Consider the following 16,772-nt stretch of genomic DNA (forward strand, 5'->3'; position numbering starts at 1 on the left):
TCTGGAGTCTGGCTAAGGCAGGTAGGTGCACAGCAGTTTGAAGCTGGAAATCCCATCAGAAGGGGGGGCTTTAAGGGTCTCCCCTCTGGAGTTGGCCAGAAGCCTGGGTTTGTCCCCCTCCGCTCACCTCATTCTTCTCATGCTATTCTTAGCAGGGTTGAGTAAACTATGGAATCTCTCCTCAACCAGCCCTTGTGAGTGGGGCTTGGTGCTGTTCATCTCTAAGGCCCTGCTCCAGACCAACAGTGGCTAAATGACCATATCACCCCACCAAGGGGGTTGCCTCAGGCCAACTGCCTGTGTAATAAGGTAGGAGCCACAAAGACTGAACTCCCTCCTCCACTGTAGGAGTGAATCATGCAGGTTGCGCTGCCGCAGCCTGTCCTGCAGATAAAGGGACTTCTTTGTCGGCCTGAGCCAGAGAGGCCAGAGCTGCAGTGGAGCTGACCCCTCTAATGACACCAAAACGTGCTGGAGAGAAGACCACAGCACAGACAGCAGAAGCACTTGGTGCTAGTTTTACTATTGAACTTTTGTCCTGGGCAGTGACCCCAACTCCCGGCTTTGTACAGAAATGAGTCCTAGAAGCACTTTCACTCTGGGCTTTATATTTAGAGGATCAAATGATGAGTCAGATAAAAGATGGCTGCTCTGGGCTGTTGGGTTTGGTAGGTGGAGAAGGGCTGATATGAGGACAGTTTAGCAGCACAGCAGCTTCTGGAGTCTGTCCCTCCTGCTGCATTCACTGCTGGGGCAGTGTGGGGGAACAAAGATGTATTGACTGGGAGGGGCAACTTGAGCTTAAAGAGCTAGGGCCATGGGGTGGTCTTGAGCAGTCAGGGGCCCAAATACTGCCATAACACTAAAAACAATAGGAATCAAACTCTTAGCCTGGAACCTTAGGAGGGTTTTCACAAGCAGGTTTCTTGGCTGTAGGCGTTGTCTACCAATCTGCCCTTGCGCCCAAAAGCTCAACAGTTAGCAGCACAGACAAAACTGGTACAAACCATTCCATGCAAATAACCCACCTTTCACCTTTTTGTCCCTTCCTGGGTGGTTTGCAGAAGGGCTAGTTGGCCCTAACGTCTCATAGCTGCTGGGAACTTAGCCTCTGGGATGTTGGGCTACTCCCTGCTCATTCCTGGGGGGCTGGAAGGGCCACAACCATTGGTGGGAAACCATTTTTTTTTAAAACTCACTTTATATCCTCTTGAAAAGAGAACCATGATTTACTTAAAAATACAACCCTAAAAGCAGAGCCTCTGTCTAAGGGGGATTAAGATGAATGAGAGTAACCTTCAAGGAGAGTGTGTCTGTCTGGGCATAAGTATTTATGCCAAGTTAAAAATAACCAAGAGAAGGGGTAGCGCTGGGAGTGGATGGTGGGGGAAGTGAAGGTTGTGTGTCTGCTCAAACTCACTCTGAAGCAATCACTCTAAACCCCTCTCTGTGAAGAGCTCCTGCCCAGGGTGGTAATAACCCTGACAGTCAGATACTGTCCTGGGTCTGACCTCCCACCTGCTGTGACCCACTCTGAGCATAAATATATGTGGAAGTGTTTCCTGGTTAGAATTTAAATTATTCTGATCAATGCAGCTATTTCCAAACTATTTACAAAGCTGGCAGCAGTCCAAGGGGGGAAAGGCCAGTGTAGTGTGCCCAGCACAGGTCTACCCTGTATAAGAAATGACAGTGACTCCTTCCGGCAGGCAGGGAGGTGGTACATGTGGCTTGGGCAGGAAGACAACTGATCAAGGGCATGAACCAGAGCAGCTGCTGGTTTGGAGTGAGGCCCCTGTTTCTATGGTCGCTGTGGCTCCTGATTAGAGTTCAAAATTCCCTGCTAGCATCTGGGGGGGCCTCACCACACCTCCAACCCATTTCTACAGGAGAGAATCCAAAGGCTTCCCCTGTACTGCTGAGGAGCGTCCGGCTTGTCCTAGATCCCTGGGTGGGGTAGATGTGGTTCACTACGAGGGGTTCTCCACGTCCTGTTTACAGCGCTTGGCTGCCAGGTCTTCATTGTGGGCCTTGCGGATGTGCCTGTACAGGTCCCCAGACTGGGTGTAGCTCCGCATGCAGTAGCGGCACTCATAGGGGCGCTCGCGCGTGTGCACAGTGGCATGGCGCCGCAGTGTGTAGGAGCAGGAGAAGGTCTTGCCGCACGTCTTGCAGGTGGGGACGTCCTCAGTGAAGATACCGAAGTTGGGGTGTGCCTCGTACTCTGGCAGGTACATCTGCTCATGCAGCGGTGGTGTCACCATGTTGGAGTAGCCCTGTCCACCCGGCACTGGGATCATGTGGTAGGGGAGATGCTCCTGTGGAAGGAAGCCGCCCTCTGAGGACACCTCCTCTATGCCACCAGGCTCCTCAAAGCCATCGGGGTGGCGACTGCAGCCCCCAGCTGGCCCCACCTCCACTGTGGGCCTCTGGAAGATGCTCTCCATCCTCATTTCCATGCTCCGCCTCTCCAGCTGCTCCACTGTGTCCGGCTCCTCGTCAGAGATCACAATGGCTTCCACCTTCACTTTGATGGGACCCCTGTCCAGCTCCTTGGGGTAGAAGCCATCTAAGTTGCCCACCCGTGGCTCCACGGCTAAGCTCTCAGGGATGGTTTCCAGGCCGGATGGTGCCTCTGCCACATTGCCTGGGGGAAAGTAGCTGTGGGAGATGGTTTCGGTGGAGCTGCTGGGGCTGGACAGGGAAACGTCTGCAGTGACTGGGGGGAGAGGCCTACCCAAGACAGGGCCACGGGGGGAGTCGCCCTCCATGCCTGGCTGGGTAGTATCTGCCATGTCTGCAGTTGGTGCTGGAGGCTGCTGGGGGCCTGCTTTCTCCAAGGGGTTATTCTTCCACTCCTCCTTCTTGTTCTTTCCTGCCTCACACAGATGCAGAGGTGGTGGCAGGACCTCAGGGCTCTGCAGCTGGCACTTGGAGGTGCTGGGCAGGAACTCAGAGCTGGCTGGGGAGTCCTCCTCCTTCTTAGTGCTGTCAGCCTCTGCCAGTGCCCGTGCCTGCAGCTTCTTCTTGCAGACCTTGACAATGTCATTCATGTGCAGGTAGCTTGCAGCAGCCAGCACATCCTCCACTGGAGTGTCATTGAAGGCCAGCATGCCCTGGTACATGAACTCCAGCAGCAGCCCGAAGGCTGGTGCTGTGACAATCTCATTGTTGATGCAGACCAGATCCCGCTTGTCCAGCCGCTCCTTGTAGAACATGTGGAAGAAGGTGCTGCAGGAGGCCAGCACGGCCCGGTGTGCTAGGAACTGGGTGTTGCCCACCATGATGGTGCAGTCGCAGAGGAAGCCCTGGTGTCGCTGCTCTCGCAGGCTCTGCAGCAAGTGCTTACTGTGGTCAGGGAACTCCATGCTGAAGGGAGGTCAGGAGGATGGAGCAGCAGTTGGCATAACCCTGAGCCCCCTGGGAGTGGGGGGGGAGAGAGAGAATCAGAGTTACCTTGCAGATGAAGGGGGTAAGGAAACATCCCTTCCCCACTAGACTGCCCCATAAGGGGCCCATCCCTCATGCTTCATATCTGTCCCCTTGCTGCCTCAGTCTGAGCTCCGTTCCTTCTTGGGCTCTACTGGGGCCTCACTTGCCCTGCACCTTTCATTATCTGTCCCTTACCCGCCCCCATCCCTTTCCCCTTCAGCCTGTTCCATTGTGGGCCCTCACACCTCATGTTGAGCCTCTCTATTCCCCTCCCGCTGCAAAGTGCCCTATCCAGAATCTCCTCTTCCTGTGGGCTACAGTAGCCAGAAGCCCCTACTCCCATCATCCCCCTAGGCAGGGCCCCCGCCCCAGGGTCAGGCTAGAAGCTGGTGCCCCCCAATATTCCCCAGCATTGGCTGTTGGCTAGAGCAGGCATCCCCCATTCTAGCATGGGTGGCGTGTGTTAACATGGCCCTGTCTCACCTTCCCCTAGTGACCCTGAGATGGGAGAGGAGCCTGCAGGGGTGTTAACCTGGGAGGGGAGAGGGCTGGCGTGGGGGTCTCTGCTCTAGGGATGGGGCCTGGGTGGGGAAGCCTGGGCAGGGAGGAGGTGGTTGCCCCCCACATTACAGCAGAAACTAGGCGAGGGGCACTTGGGGGTCCCAGGGGAGGGAGGTCAGGCCAGGGCTGCTCGGAGGGGGGGCAGGCAGAGGGCTGATTGGGGGGTGGGAGGAGCCGGGCTCAGGGGGATCCTGGTTTAGGGGGCTAGGGCCAGAGAGCGCCTGTCTCAGTTGGGGGGAGCTGGGCCGGGGGGTCCCGGTGGGGGGGGGGAGGGGCCGGTTCTGGTCCCGCGTGAGGGGAGCGGGGAGGGGCACGTTCTGGTCCCGCATGAGGGGAGCGGGGCCGGGGGGATCCCGGTGCGGGGGGAGGCGAGGGCGACTAGTCCCGGCTCAGGGGGTTCTTTGCCCCCTAGTCCCCACATCCCCACTCACCACAAAGCCGCGGCCTGAAAGGATCCGCCTACTCCCGCCCCCTGCTGCCTGCCTGTGCCACTTCTCCAACCTCTGCTGCTTGATTGGCTCGGAATCACTGTCAGTCTCCGGTTTCCCCCGAAGATTGGATACCGGCCGCTGTCATTCAATCTCCATTCCTGTCGATTAGTTTGAAGCGCCCGTCCATCAACTCGACTCATCAGTTGATTGGTTTCCCATAAAATGTCACGCTCACGCTCTGCCCGCTGACTGGCCGCAGAAAGATATTCCTCAGCCCTTCAGCCATCTCAACAGGCACTGGTCAGACCCGGGTCCTCCTAATGATTGGTCAACGCCCTGGTGTCACTCCACCAGCCCCGTCTGGTGATTGGTGGGATAACTTAGCCCTCCATTTCGTGTGGGGGCGGGACGTCGGTCTCCATAGTAGCCGATGAGGGGTGTGCGTGAGGGAGAGGCGGGGTGAGCGCCGCGGGAGCTATACTGTGTTCTCTCGGGGTTGGGCGGCAGAGCAGAAAGTTTGTTTTCTTGTTATTTGTTCGCTGCGATCCCTCAGCCGTGTTCCCCTCCCCGCCCTGCGCTCCTCACCCTGGCGGGGCGGGGTGGGGTCTCCTCCCCCCTCGGGGTGTCCGTGAAAGTCCCCTCGGGCACCAGGCAGCGGGAGGCAGCCGATACCCGACGGAGTGTCCCGGCCCCTCCGTAGGGGTTCTTGCTCCCCTCCCCCGGGCTGCGGCAGCCGAGGGGCGCCTCCCGCTATGGCCCGGCTCGGGCTCGTGGCGCCTGTCCCCGGAGGGCAGGGAGTCGGCCGCCAGGGGGAGCCGCGCCGCGGGCACGGGCCGGCGCGTTGCCAGCTGTCATTTCAAACCAGCCCCGGGGTTTGAATGTCAACGGGCGCGGGAGCCGGGCCCGCCTCTTCCTTCCCCGCCACTCGCCCGCCCGGCATGAGGAGACGGGGGTCGCTGCGCGCGGGGACTCCCGTGAGGCGCTCCACGCGCCTGGCGCAGAGTAGCGCGGAGGAGACGGTGAGAGCAGGGGGCGCCCCCGCGGGGGGCTTCGAGGGGGCGGGGAGCCCCGCGGGTCGGGCTGGGCGGCCCCGGCTCTGAGCGCGGCCGTTGCCGCCCAGGCCCTCAGCGGCTTTTAGGGGCTGGGGGGCAGGCTCCGGCCGGCGCGGCGCCCCCCGACCCAGCCAGCACCACGGCCCCGCGGGGCGCCTCCCCAACCCGGCCGGCGCGTTCGGCTGAGAACTCTGCCCCCCGAGCAACCTGGCACTCGGAGCTCGGCCTGCGGGGCCAGCAATGCCGGGGCTCCTCCCCCCCCAGCTGGTGCCGCTCGGTGGGTGACGCGCGCGGTCCGAGGGTTTGTCATCGCGCCAGGACCCCCGAGCGCTGGGCAAGGGCAGAACAGGAAGAGGGGCCCGGGCAAGAAAGAGGCAAGTTGTGGAAAAGCTGCGCTGCTCTAGGCTGTGCCTGCCCGACAGCACCGCGGCACCGGTGCATGCAGCTCCCCTGCTGTGAGTGACATCCCCGCTTGCTTCAGCGCTGCGTGGGGTTCCACCGAATGGCTGGGTCTGTCGCTGTAATAAATCCTCCCTTCCAGCAGCCTAGTGAGGTCTGTCCCAAGGCTTAGGTCAGCTTAACTGTCTCCTGCGTGTGACTTTTTCACAACCCGGAGGCAGGCAGCTAGATCAAGCCCCAAGTTTTAAGTGTAGACCAGGCCTTAGTCTCATGCTAGTAGGCGGTTTATTGTTTAATCCAAAAGAAAATTGAGGTGACTTGATGACAATCTGTAACTGCTGCACAGGGAGGAGAGTTCTAACGGCAGCTGTCAAAGGCAGAATGCAATCCAATGGTTGGGAGCTGAAGACTCTGACTAGAAGAAAGGCACTTTTAACAGGGGGTGTAATTAACCATTAGAACAATTTACCCAGCCTCATGGTGGATTGCTCATCATCTGCAGTCTTTACATTATGACTGGATGATTTTTCTAGTTCTGCTTTCGCTCAACCAGACGTTATGGGGTACAGTTGAGTGGGAAGTGATTTTGAGAATTTAAGAGTAAAAACCCTCTTGCACATCAGGCCAAAGTCATGAATTAAATTTTTTTTTGCTTTATGTTAATCAAATTACTTCCTTCTGAGAATTTTGACTTTTCTTCCTCCACCTTTTTTTCAGTTTCAGAGTAGCAGCCGTGTTAGTCTGTATCCGCAAAAAGAACAGGAGTACTTGTGGCACCTTAGAGACTAACAAATTTATTAGAGCATAAGCTTTCGTGGACTACAGCCCACTTCTTTGGCGGGCTGTAGTCCACGAAAGTTTATGCTCTAATAAATTTGTTAATCTCTAAGGTGCCACAAGTACTCCTGTTCTTTTTTTCAGTGTAAATGAAGTTACTTTTCAAAACAAAAAACAGAACTTTGTTTTGAGAGTGGGATACTTCAGCAACTTCCCAATTTGTTTTTCCTGCTTGAATTTTTTTTCCCATCAGGGCATGAAATTCATTAAACCCAAAACCTTTTCTGGAACAGTTGGAGTTCTGATATTTTTTGGCCAAAGTGTTTTGTTAATAAATCTCCAGCCAGCACTAGTTCCGGACTTGAGGCAGGAACTGCTGTACAAGGTTCTCTGGCCTGTGCTATGCAGGAGGTCAGTTTACATGATCAGAATGGTCCCTTCTGGCTCTAACATCTGTGACACTGTATTGCCTGGACTCCAGCCAATATCAGGACTCTGCAGAGACAGGTGCTTTGTCAACACACAGCAAGAGCCACTCCCTGCCCTGGAGAGCTCACCCTGTACTCTACTCGACAAAGGCTGGGCGGGGAAACAGAGAGATTTGCCCAAGGTCATGTTTTTGGAAGATCCAGGACTAGACCCTAATCCAGTGACCTAGCCACTAAAACACGCTGCCTCCCTATGCCTTGGAGCTCCCCTTGCCATAGTGTTGGAGTGAAAAAAATGTCAGCAATTCACTGAAGGTTTTAAACAGCCTGAATAAAAAACCCTCTCTCTGCTCAGAGAGTCAGGTTTCACTTCCTTGTCACTTGTGGTGTCACAAACCCACCAACTCTTCTGTTGCCTGTAGAGCCACTGCAGGTGGGCGAGGACTGAAGTTTTAAGATAAAAAAAAAAAAAAAAAAAAGGCAAGGAAAAGTGACCAAAGTTCATTTTACAAAGAAAACATCCCTCTGTGCCAAGAACAAGCTTTCAGCCCCAAGGGGCAATTTCTTACCTGGGATTTGGAGTTACCTTGGGGGAAGTCTCTCACCCAGCACCATTATGGGACTATACTGGAGAGAGGTTTGGGTACCTGGTGTCCTCTCCCTCCTGATGGTTTATTACCCTGAGGCACAGGTCTCGCTGTTCTAAATCCAGTATTGCCAACCCCAAAACCACTAACCAATCAAGAGGCAGGCCAGGTAGCAGGGTTACACAGTCTGGCTTCAGGCCCTGCCACTGTCTCAGTTTTTCTTCCATCTCACATCAAACCACCCACCACAGCTGGTGTTTTCACAGTATTGCTCTTCTGGGGGTGGTTTAGTACTATCAAACCTCCCCCTTTCAGTTTATCTGGGCTTTCGCTTGCTTATAGCAGTTCAGCCCTCCTAATAAGCTTCTATTCCCTGCAACTTAGACTTATTCCTCAACAAATACATATGCCCTACCCAGCCACTCTGTGGCTGCCCCTTATGTTCCCTAGCAGGCCTGGTTTCTAGTTACATGCCATTGTCAGGGTCCCCTGGTGTCATTCCCTTCACCTGGGGAAGTGGGCTAAGTTTAGCACAAGTGAGGCTGAGCCCCTCCTCCCCCTTAAAGGACCAGTTCACCTCTGACCAACCCCAAGAAATAATGAAATTTAAAAACAAGAATAAATGTATGTTCCTTTTCATTTGAGCTCTTAGGGTCATGCCCAGGACACACCTAGGGACTGTTAGGAGCATACCTGGGTCATGTTTTCAAGCTTTTCTCTGCAATCACGAGGGCTAGAAACTTATTCTTTTTTAAGGGCAAGCTGCAATTCTTACAGGAGCTGAGGCTTTAGGTAAAGTGCCAAATGTAATGAGGATTAACAGCGCTGTAAACTACAATCCCTTGTTAATTTGTAATCTCTGATGAAATTGAGCCTGCAGATGTGGGCAGCTCCCAGCGTCAGTGTCCAGCTCCTATTCTACCTGGGAGAGGAATATTAACCAGGGCTCCACACTCCTCTACAGGTCCTGAGCGAGGTGCCTAGTGCTGAGGGAGGGAGCTTTCCCCTCGTTCTGCAGCCCCGGGCCAGCATCAAGGCCCACAAACTGCATCTTACTCCGGCCCGGGATCCATCGCCCACTCCAGCCAGTGATCCTACCCCCGTGCCAGCCATGGAGCCCTCGGCTGGGTCAGCCCTGGAGCCCTTGCCAATATTAACCAGGGAGCCTCCACTGCCCCAGCTCAAGGATGAACCCACCAGGACTGCGATGAAGAGAGGCCTTTCCCGGAAGCCAGCAGCAAGGCTGGAGGCTTCCAGGAGCAATAGATGGGTGGCACTGGACCAAGATGCCCACTTGGTGAGTTGCTCTGTCTTGTCTGTGCTGGTTTGCATGTCTGGGTCTGGAGTGATCCCTTCCCCCATTCTCCCTCACCCCTAGCTGTTACTGGTGGGTTAGCTCCTCCCAGTGCTCCACAGGGATAGGACGTTTGGTGCTGTACAGACTATGCAGATGGGCCGCTGTCTCCATTAGCCCCATGTAGCGTCTCTCAGGGACTGTGCAGCCTCTGGCAGAGCTGATATCTGGCTATTTTTGTTTCCCTTCCAGTCACCCTATGTGAGGCTGAAGAGGCTGCAGATCTCAGAGGAGGATGAAGAAAAGGAGGAGCTTTTCCCCACCCGAAGTGAGAGCTCAGGGGAGAAAGAGGTAATGTGGTCCCTCCCTTCTCTAGCCCCTATGCCTCAGCCATCCTGGATTTCCCCCTAGAGGTGAGAGGGGTGTTCTGTGTCCACAGTCCCTTCTGCTGAGGCTGCCCACAATGGGACCAGTCAGGAACAGTTGTGCTGGGGACATCTGCCTGATGGACTGGGGTCAGCAAACAGCTATCAGATTAGAATGGGTTTCAGTCACTACTGATCTGGGGCTGGATCGGAGCCAGCACCCCCTAGAGAGAAAAGGCCCCGTGTCCCATTCCCCAGCCTCCTGAGCCAACCAGTCCTCCCTGATGCTGAGGCTGGATCGGAGCTGATGCCTTCTAGCAGCAAAAGGCCCCATCTCCCACACCCGACCTGACTGAGCCAGCCAATCCCTATGCACTGGGACTGGATCAGAGCTGGGGCGCTTTATCAGTGAAAGCCCCATATCCCATTCCCTGCCCCCCCGAGCCCTGTAGCTCCATGGACAGTCTGGCCCTCCCATGAGTAATAGGGGTCTTGGGTTGTGGCTCTTGCTGATGCTACCCAGCCCACTCTAGGTGGGGCTTGGAGCAGCCTCACTGTGGCTGGCTAGCAGACCCTCACATTAGGCACAGGTAGTGGCTGATCCCAGGTCTCAGGCTCTGCAGCCCCCTCTGCCCCAACTTGTACCCCTCTATTGCTCAGTGCTGTTTTAGGCCATTCTTATCCTTGCACCAGAGGGACAATGCTTGGGGACTGGGGGCTGCCTCTCTCTCAACCAGGCTAAGGACCACCCTTTGGCTTGGCTGTCTCCCACTGCAGAAGCTGAACCTGGACTGGCAAGAGTTCAGAGATGAGAGAGCCCAACTGCAGGTGCTGGAGACTGCACTGCTTGGCTCAGAGACAGCCACTGTCACGGAGATCATGGCCCCCAGGCTGCAGGGCAAAGCGGCCAGCAACACCCCCAGGCTGCAGGGCACAGCTGTCTGGCTGCAAGGTGGGGCAGCCAGCAGTCTCCCTAGGCTACAGGGTGGGGCCCGCAGGTTGCAGGACAGGGCGCAGATCAGCACCCCCAGGTGGCAGAGTGCAGCTCCCAGACTGCGGAGTGTGGCATCTGGGACTCCAGTTCTGACAGAGACAGATACTCCCAGGGTGCGGCACGTTGCCCATGGAACACCGAGCTTGGCGATGTGGACAGAAACTGCAGCACTCAGGTCACCAGCTCCCAGACCCAAGAACCCAGGGAAGCCGAGCAAGGTAAAGGAGAGATCCACACCTCTGCACTGGAGTGTCCAGGTAGTCTATGTGCTGAGCTCCCTGCTCCATGTCTAGTTGTAGCACCAGGCTCCCTTCCTTGCCCCTCCACACTGGGTGCCTAACATAGTCTCCCTTTAAACAGCTGACCCATTTCCTGACAGCCATGGCAGCTCCCCTCAGAGCCATACCCTAATGCCACAGGCAGGGAAGTAAGAGCACAGAGTTGCTTTCTCACACTGGCTGGGGGGCAGTCTCGGCTTGTGGGAGGGCATCATTGGCTCAACCGCTGTGAATGGAACATTCCCTGCCATGGAGAGCACTGTGCTCAGCAACCTTTCTCTGCACTGCAGCATTGGGTTCTGAACACTACTACTTGGAAGAGAGCAGAGCTGGTCCAACCAGCCCCCGTCCTGTCCCTGGAAGGGTTGGATGGACACAGATATGGGTCCTTGTCCATGGGGCTCCTGGAGAAGTGTCCCTTTGTTATGTTGGTTCCTGCCCAGGCAGGGCTCCCCACTAAGCGCTATTCTCTCTCTTGTTAGCATTTCCTTTTCTCGTCCACCTGCTGCATCCTTCTTCCCTTCCTGCTCATCTTGGGCTTCTCTGGTTGGTTCCTGTGGGAGCACAGCAGCCCTGTCTCTGTCCTGGGGTTGATGGAGCAGTGGCAGCTGGGCTGGAGCCATGTTGCCAGCTTGTGGAGAGAGCCAGAGGAGGAGTGCAGCCCACAGTGCAGGTAAGGGATCCTGCAGGGGGCAGGCTGTTACACGGAGGTGGTGGGCAGTAGCACATAGTGACAGCACAGACTCTGCAGGCGGTAGCAGATGGCTGTGCTTGGTCTCGGACTCAGCAGATGCTTGGAGTGGAAGGGAGCTGGATTTTGCTCTGGTCTCTGCTTGTCCTGGCAAGTACTGATGCCCTCACTACCCCTGTTGAGGTGTCCATCTCCTAACCCTGCCCATCTCTCCTCTCTCTCTGTGGCTGCTGCAGTTTGGTGCTGGTGGAAAGCATCCCTGTGGGCCTGGATTACAAACACTTCAACTCCCGCCACCTCCCCATTTTCCAGGCCTGGATGGACCTGTTGGATGCTGCCAACCGCTCTGTGGACATCGCAGCTTTCTACTTCACTCTCCGGGACTCAGACATGCAGGAGGAAGAACCCTCATCCTGGCAGGTGGGCTCAGCACAGGTGGAGGAAGCCCTTATCAGTTCCTGTTCTGGGGTGAGAGGGAAGGAAGGGGTTGCTAAGCCATAACACTCATGCTGCTCCCTGCAGGGCAGGCAGGTGTTGGAGAAGCTGCGGGACCTGCCTTCTCGGGGGGTGAAGCTCAACATTGCTGTGAATAGCCCCCAGAAGTCTGACCGGGACACCGAGGAGCTGGCCAGCAAAGGTAACATAGGGGTCGGGACAGCCCCCGAGCCTGGGTGGGGATAGGGGCATGAGGGGAAGTGTCAGCCCTAGGAAAGGGGCAGACAAGACCCCACCCAGCTGTGCTGGGATAGCCAGGCTGAGAGAAGCGGGAAAGGATGTCTCTGTGTGATAGCCACTGTTCTGCTGGTGCCCCCTGCAGGTGCAGATGTAAAGTATGTGGAGTTGGAGCGCCTGACTGGAGGAATTGTGCACACCAAGTTCTGGGTGGTGGATGGCAAGCACGTTTACATTGGCAGCGCCAACATGGACTGGCGCTCGCTGACACAGGTACCACAGCGGGTAGAGGGCAGACAGAGGGGAGGTTACTCACAGGGACTGGCACTCGAGAGGGTGTGGAAAGAGGGGAGGTGTGCTCACAGGGACTGGCGCTCACTGACACAGGTACTGCAGGGGGCACGCAGGGGGACTGAGTGCTCACAGGGACTGGAGCTCACTCTCCTGGGTCCCTGTGGGGCAGGGTTAGGACTGGAGCTGGGGCTCATGTTGGAGTTGGGCATTGGGCAGTGTGGCTGGCTGCCCACTGGGGCTGCACTCACTCTCCTGGGGTTTAGAGTTCAGCCTGGGGCTCCTGTTGGAGCTGGGGCAAGGTCATGTTTGCTGCGTGGCTGTTCCCAAACACCTCTTCCTTGCAGGTAAAGGAGCTGGGTGCTGTGCTCTACAACTGCAGCTGTGTGGCTGGTGACTTGCACCGGATCTTCGCCATGTACCGTGCATTGGGAGGGCAGGGGGCCTCACTCCCGACGGTGTGGCCGGCTTATGTCTCCGCGAAGTCCAGCCTCAGCCGCCCCCTGAAGCTGCAGCTCAATGGCAGCAGTGCAGAACTGTACCTCTCCGTAAGTGTCCAAGTAGGCTCTGTCGGGTCAGGCAGCAAATCGTGGCTGCTTCCTGGACTCTGGGGCTGGCCTGGATGGCTCTCCAGTGCATGGGGGGCAGCCACCTAGAACTCTCTGCCAGGGGCCTCTCCCTGTCTCAGGAGGCCCTGTTACTCGCTCCCCAGAGTCTGTGCTGTGGCACACACTGACCCTGAGGGGTTCTGAGCCCCAGAAGGCCCCGTCATTCGCTCCTGGATTCTGTGCTGACACACGTCCTGCCTGTTTCTGTATCTGTGTTCGTTTGTATTGCAGAGCTCCCCTCCCGCCCTCTGCTCCACTGGCCGTACCCCAGACCTCACAGCCATTGTCAGCACCATCCAGGATGCCCAGGCCTTTGTCTACATCTCGGTGATGGACTATGTGCCCCAGTGCACCTTCTGCCAGCCTAAGAGGTGGGGGCCACAGGATGTGCAGGCTGAAAGTGGGGTACAGGCAGTCAGCTCCCCTGACATTGTCTCTTCTAGACACAGCTGGGAGTCCTGTGCTATCCTCCCCCATGAGGCTGGCAGCAGGGACAACCTGGGCTCTGCAGACAGTGAGGATGGGGAGGAGAGATGGAGGGCCAGACACAGGCTGGCACTAGTGAATGTCAGATAAATGGCTGGGGGTGGGCAAGGTGGGGTGCTGTTATTGGGGAGCTGGGCAGATGGGGGGTGGGTGGGCTGGACCATGACCTGGGGACTGGGCTGGTTGGGGAGAGGGGAGGGAAGTTGGGTGGCTCTGACCCAGAGGGTGGGCAGTTGGGAGACCATGGCCTGAGGGCTGGGACCCGGGGGCTGAGCAGTTGTGAGGCTGTGGCCCAAGGTCTTGGCATTTGGGGGGCTGGGGGGCTGTTGTATGTGAGGTGTCCTGTCCCCTGACCTGGTCTCCTTGGGCTGCCCTCCAGGTTCTGGCCGGTCATTGATGATGCACTGCGTGCTGCGGCCTGCAACAGGCACGTGAAGGTGAGGTTGCTCATTAGCTGCTGGCAGCACTCGGACCAGTCCATGTTCCTGTTCCTGGAGTCGCTCAGTGTCCTCAGCCGGGAGCCTCTGGGCTGCCCGATCGAAGTGGTGAGTCCTGGAGTGGTGCAGGAATAGGGACCTGAAGTGCCTGGGGCTGGGGCTGGCTGGGGGACCGTTCCACTCCATGACTCAGCCCAGGGGCCAGCTGGTAGGAAGTTCTCTCTATGTCAGTGCCTTGCATTGGCAAGGGGTCACAGATTACCTCTGTAATCTTTTTTCAACCTTTGTGTTGAAAAGTTCCCAATTAATATTAAGTTGTTAAAGCTAAATTGCAATAAAACCATCTTAGTTTTCAGTTTTGAGCCTCTAGTCAATTACAGAAAATGTATTTAGTAGAGGACCACTAGGTGACACTTTGAATGCTACAACCAAACTTTATTAAAAAGAAAAATCCTTAGATAAGCAAACAGGCACGCCATTATCACTTACACAGTACTACAATCTTAGGCCAGGTCTACACTATAAACTTACATTGGAATAATTACATTGCTTATCCAGGGTTGTGTCCTTGCTAACGCTTATTTTCTCATAAGATGGTATCTCCAGCTTATCTCTAACTTTCTCACACTAGCAATGTCAGTTTCCCATACTCCTCTACACTTAGGTTTTGGGCCTAAGTTAGCTTAACTTTTACTTATTTCTTAACCTAAACCATCCTTTGTAGGTTATACCAGGACATGCTAGACCTATAGGCTCAAAGGTGACTTTGTGTTTGTCTCTTTCAGAAACTCTTTGTTGTCTCCACGTCGGTTGAGGAGAAACAGATTCCCTTCTCCCGTGTCAACCACAACAAGTACATGGTGACCGACCGCCTAGCCTACATTGGTGTGTGCCTCCCCAGCTATGGGGTGGGGGATCAGCCCAAGGGTCTGGAATCATGGGCTAAGCAGGCCAGAGAAGCCATCACTGGGACCAGTTACAGCATTTCAAAGTCCAGTGATGGGTGGGAGTTTTGGGAGCCAAGACTCCTGGGTTCTTCCCCAGAACTGGGAGGGGAGTGCGGTTCAGTGGGTTAGAGCAGAGAAGGGGTGTTAGCCACGATTGGGCCCCTGAATGAGTCAGTGTTGATTCCCTGCAGACTTGATGTTTGCTCCTCTCTTGGCAGGCACCTCAAACTGGTCTGAGGATTACTTCACCAACACTGCAGGGGTGGGGCTGATCGTCAACCAGAGTGACGCTGCTCCTGGGGTTACGCAGCTCACCCTGCGGGAGCAGCTAGAAGCTGTGTTCCATCGAGACTGGAGCTCTCCCTACTCACAGCCACTCAGCCCCAAGCCCAGCTGTGCCACCAAAAACTGAGAGCAGTTCCCCGCCCGAATGCTGGGCCAGGCCCAGGACCTCTCCTCAGCTGGATGTACATATGCAGCGTCCCTTGGAAATCCAGCGCTATGGCAGCTTGCACCAGACTGCTTCTGCTCCCCCCTGCTCCGGGAGGGATCCCACTAGCCGAAGAAGTACCAGTGCAGGCAGCAGCAATGAAACACCTGAGGGGGCCCTGGATGCCAGCATGTGACTTGTCAGCACTAGTGCCGTGGTGCTTGCCTCCTGGCTACACTCTGAAGCTGGAGGTGTGGGGCCCTGGCACGTGGACATTAGCTAAATTTCAGGCATAGGCACCAACTTGGTGGGTGCTCTCGGGCTCAAGCACCGACAGAAAAAAAAAAAAGGGGGTGCTCAGCACCCACCAGCCACAGCTATTGGCTGGGGCCCGTGGCTGGCCACCGAACAGCTCTTCGGCAACTAACGGGAGGCACTTCGGGGAGGGTAAAGAGGACAAGCAGCAGGCAAGGGGGGGGAGGGGTGGATAGGGGGAGAAGCAAGCAGCGAGAAAAACAACTCAGTGCCTATGGTCTCAGGGTCTAAAACCCTCTCCCAGAAGGGATGGGCACCTTCACAGGGAGAGGAGCTAGCCTTAAATTTTATTTGGGAACTGAAATTCTCCAGTTTCATGACGGGTATTTTTTTTAGGTGGGTCCCACTTACAGGTGCTGGATTGGAACTTGCTTCCTGCACTCCGGGCTGGGGGAGGAAAATAGGTCTTGGGGAAGTGGCAGGAAGAATTAGGAACAAAAGTAGTTCATAGGCTGCAAGCCAGTGCAAAGTGGCACTGCCCCAGGGCTGAATGGAGGGGCTGGTTGCAGCAGTGACCCATGGCTAGATGTGGCTTGCTGTATTGCAGGGGCCTGGGCCCTTGTCCTGTGGCCCTGCCAGCTGTGATGCCATTTTAGCGGTTGAACCGATGCAGATTTAGAGAATACAGTTTGGTGTGGGGAGAGTGATACAGCCAGCACCGAGAGCTGGGTGCTACAGCTGTGGCCATAGGGGCTAGAGGAACAAAGACCCACAGCCACCTAAAGGCACTTAAATGCAAAATGTTTGGGTTTAATCTGTCCCTTGACCACAGGGTCTTGGTCTCAAAGTGCCAAGGGCTGTAGATCTCCAAAGGTCTCCCATCTCTTTGTGAGCTGATAGAGTCTCCTCTGGGGCAGGGTGATTATGGCTCAGAGACAGTCTCCCATGGGGTGGGGTAGGGCTCAGAAAGGGTCTCCTCCTCTTTCCAGGACTGCTGATCCATTTATTGTATTGCTTACCATAGAGGATATTGCACTAGTTTAGAGAAGTGGCTTAGGGGGCTGAGCGTGTGTGTTTAATGTGGGGCAGGGTCCATACGTGTATGTGTGGATCTGAGCACTTGGTGCTCTCAGACCAAGATGTGAGGTGTGTGCAGAGAATGGGAAGTGGTGGTGGGGTTCTGTATAGAGTGGGGTGTGCTGGGGGAGGGGTGGGCAATGGAAAGCTGTGCCATACTGTGAGGCGCAGCCCCCTGAACTCGACTCCCAGGAGCCACGATCAGGGATTTGTTGCAGGGGTATCATGGCCCCCTCGGTGGGTGAATTTCAGGGAGTTTTGAAGGGGGTGGCTCCCTGTG

At 56.0% G+C, this 16,772-nt stretch overlaps 2 protein-coding genes across 5 annotated transcripts; one reads left to right on the forward strand and one right to left on the reverse strand.

Annotated features, from left to right (window-relative positions):
- Nucleotides 1-494: 494 nt before the first annotated feature.
- ZBTB3 (zinc finger and BTB domain containing 3) lies at nucleotides 495-5,216 on the reverse strand. Its single transcript, XM_005289268.4, has 2 exons — nucleotides 4,425-5,216; nucleotides 495-3,420 (listed from the first exon to the last, which is right to left on the reverse strand). The coding sequence occupies exon 2, from the start codon at nucleotides 3,366-3,368 to the stop codon at nucleotides 1,971-1,973; it is 1,398 nt and encodes a 465-aa protein (XP_005289325.2). The 5' UTR covers nucleotides 3,369-3,420; nucleotides 4,425-5,216; the 3' UTR covers nucleotides 495-1,970.
- Nucleotides 5,167-15,552, forward strand: LOC101946465 (5'-3' exonuclease PLD3-like). 4 transcript variants are annotated; one of them, XM_024110673.3, is made up of 13 exons: nucleotides 5,167-5,443; nucleotides 8,632-8,964; nucleotides 9,214-9,312; nucleotides 10,104-10,577; nucleotides 11,081-11,271; nucleotides 11,526-11,709; nucleotides 11,812-11,926; nucleotides 12,107-12,234; nucleotides 12,600-12,800; nucleotides 13,092-13,231; nucleotides 13,726-13,891; nucleotides 14,569-14,668; nucleotides 14,949-15,552. In XM_024110673.3, the coding sequence occupies exons 1-13, from the start codon at nucleotides 5,303-5,305 to the stop codon at nucleotides 15,140-15,142; spliced, it is 2,466 nt and encodes an 821-aa protein (XP_023966441.1). In that variant the 5' UTR covers nucleotides 5,167-5,302; the 3' UTR covers nucleotides 15,143-15,552. The 4 variants fall into 4 exon arrangements, with proteins under 4 accessions (XP_023966441.1, XP_005289326.2, XP_042705540.1 ...); XM_005289269.5 differs by having other exon boundaries at nucleotides 10,104-10,538; XM_065551169.1 differs by lacking the exon at nucleotides 5,167-5,443 and adding an exon at nucleotides 5,719-5,850 and having other exon boundaries at nucleotides 10,104-10,538.
- The last annotated feature ends 1,220 nt before the right edge of the window (nucleotides 15,553-16,772 follow it).

This window comes from Chrysemys picta, chromosome 7 (assembly GCF_011386835.1).
Source record: "Chrysemys picta bellii isolate R12L10 chromosome 7, ASM1138683v2, whole genome shotgun sequence".
NCBI classification, from domain to species: Eukaryota; Metazoa; Chordata; order Testudines; family Emydidae; genus Chrysemys; species Chrysemys picta.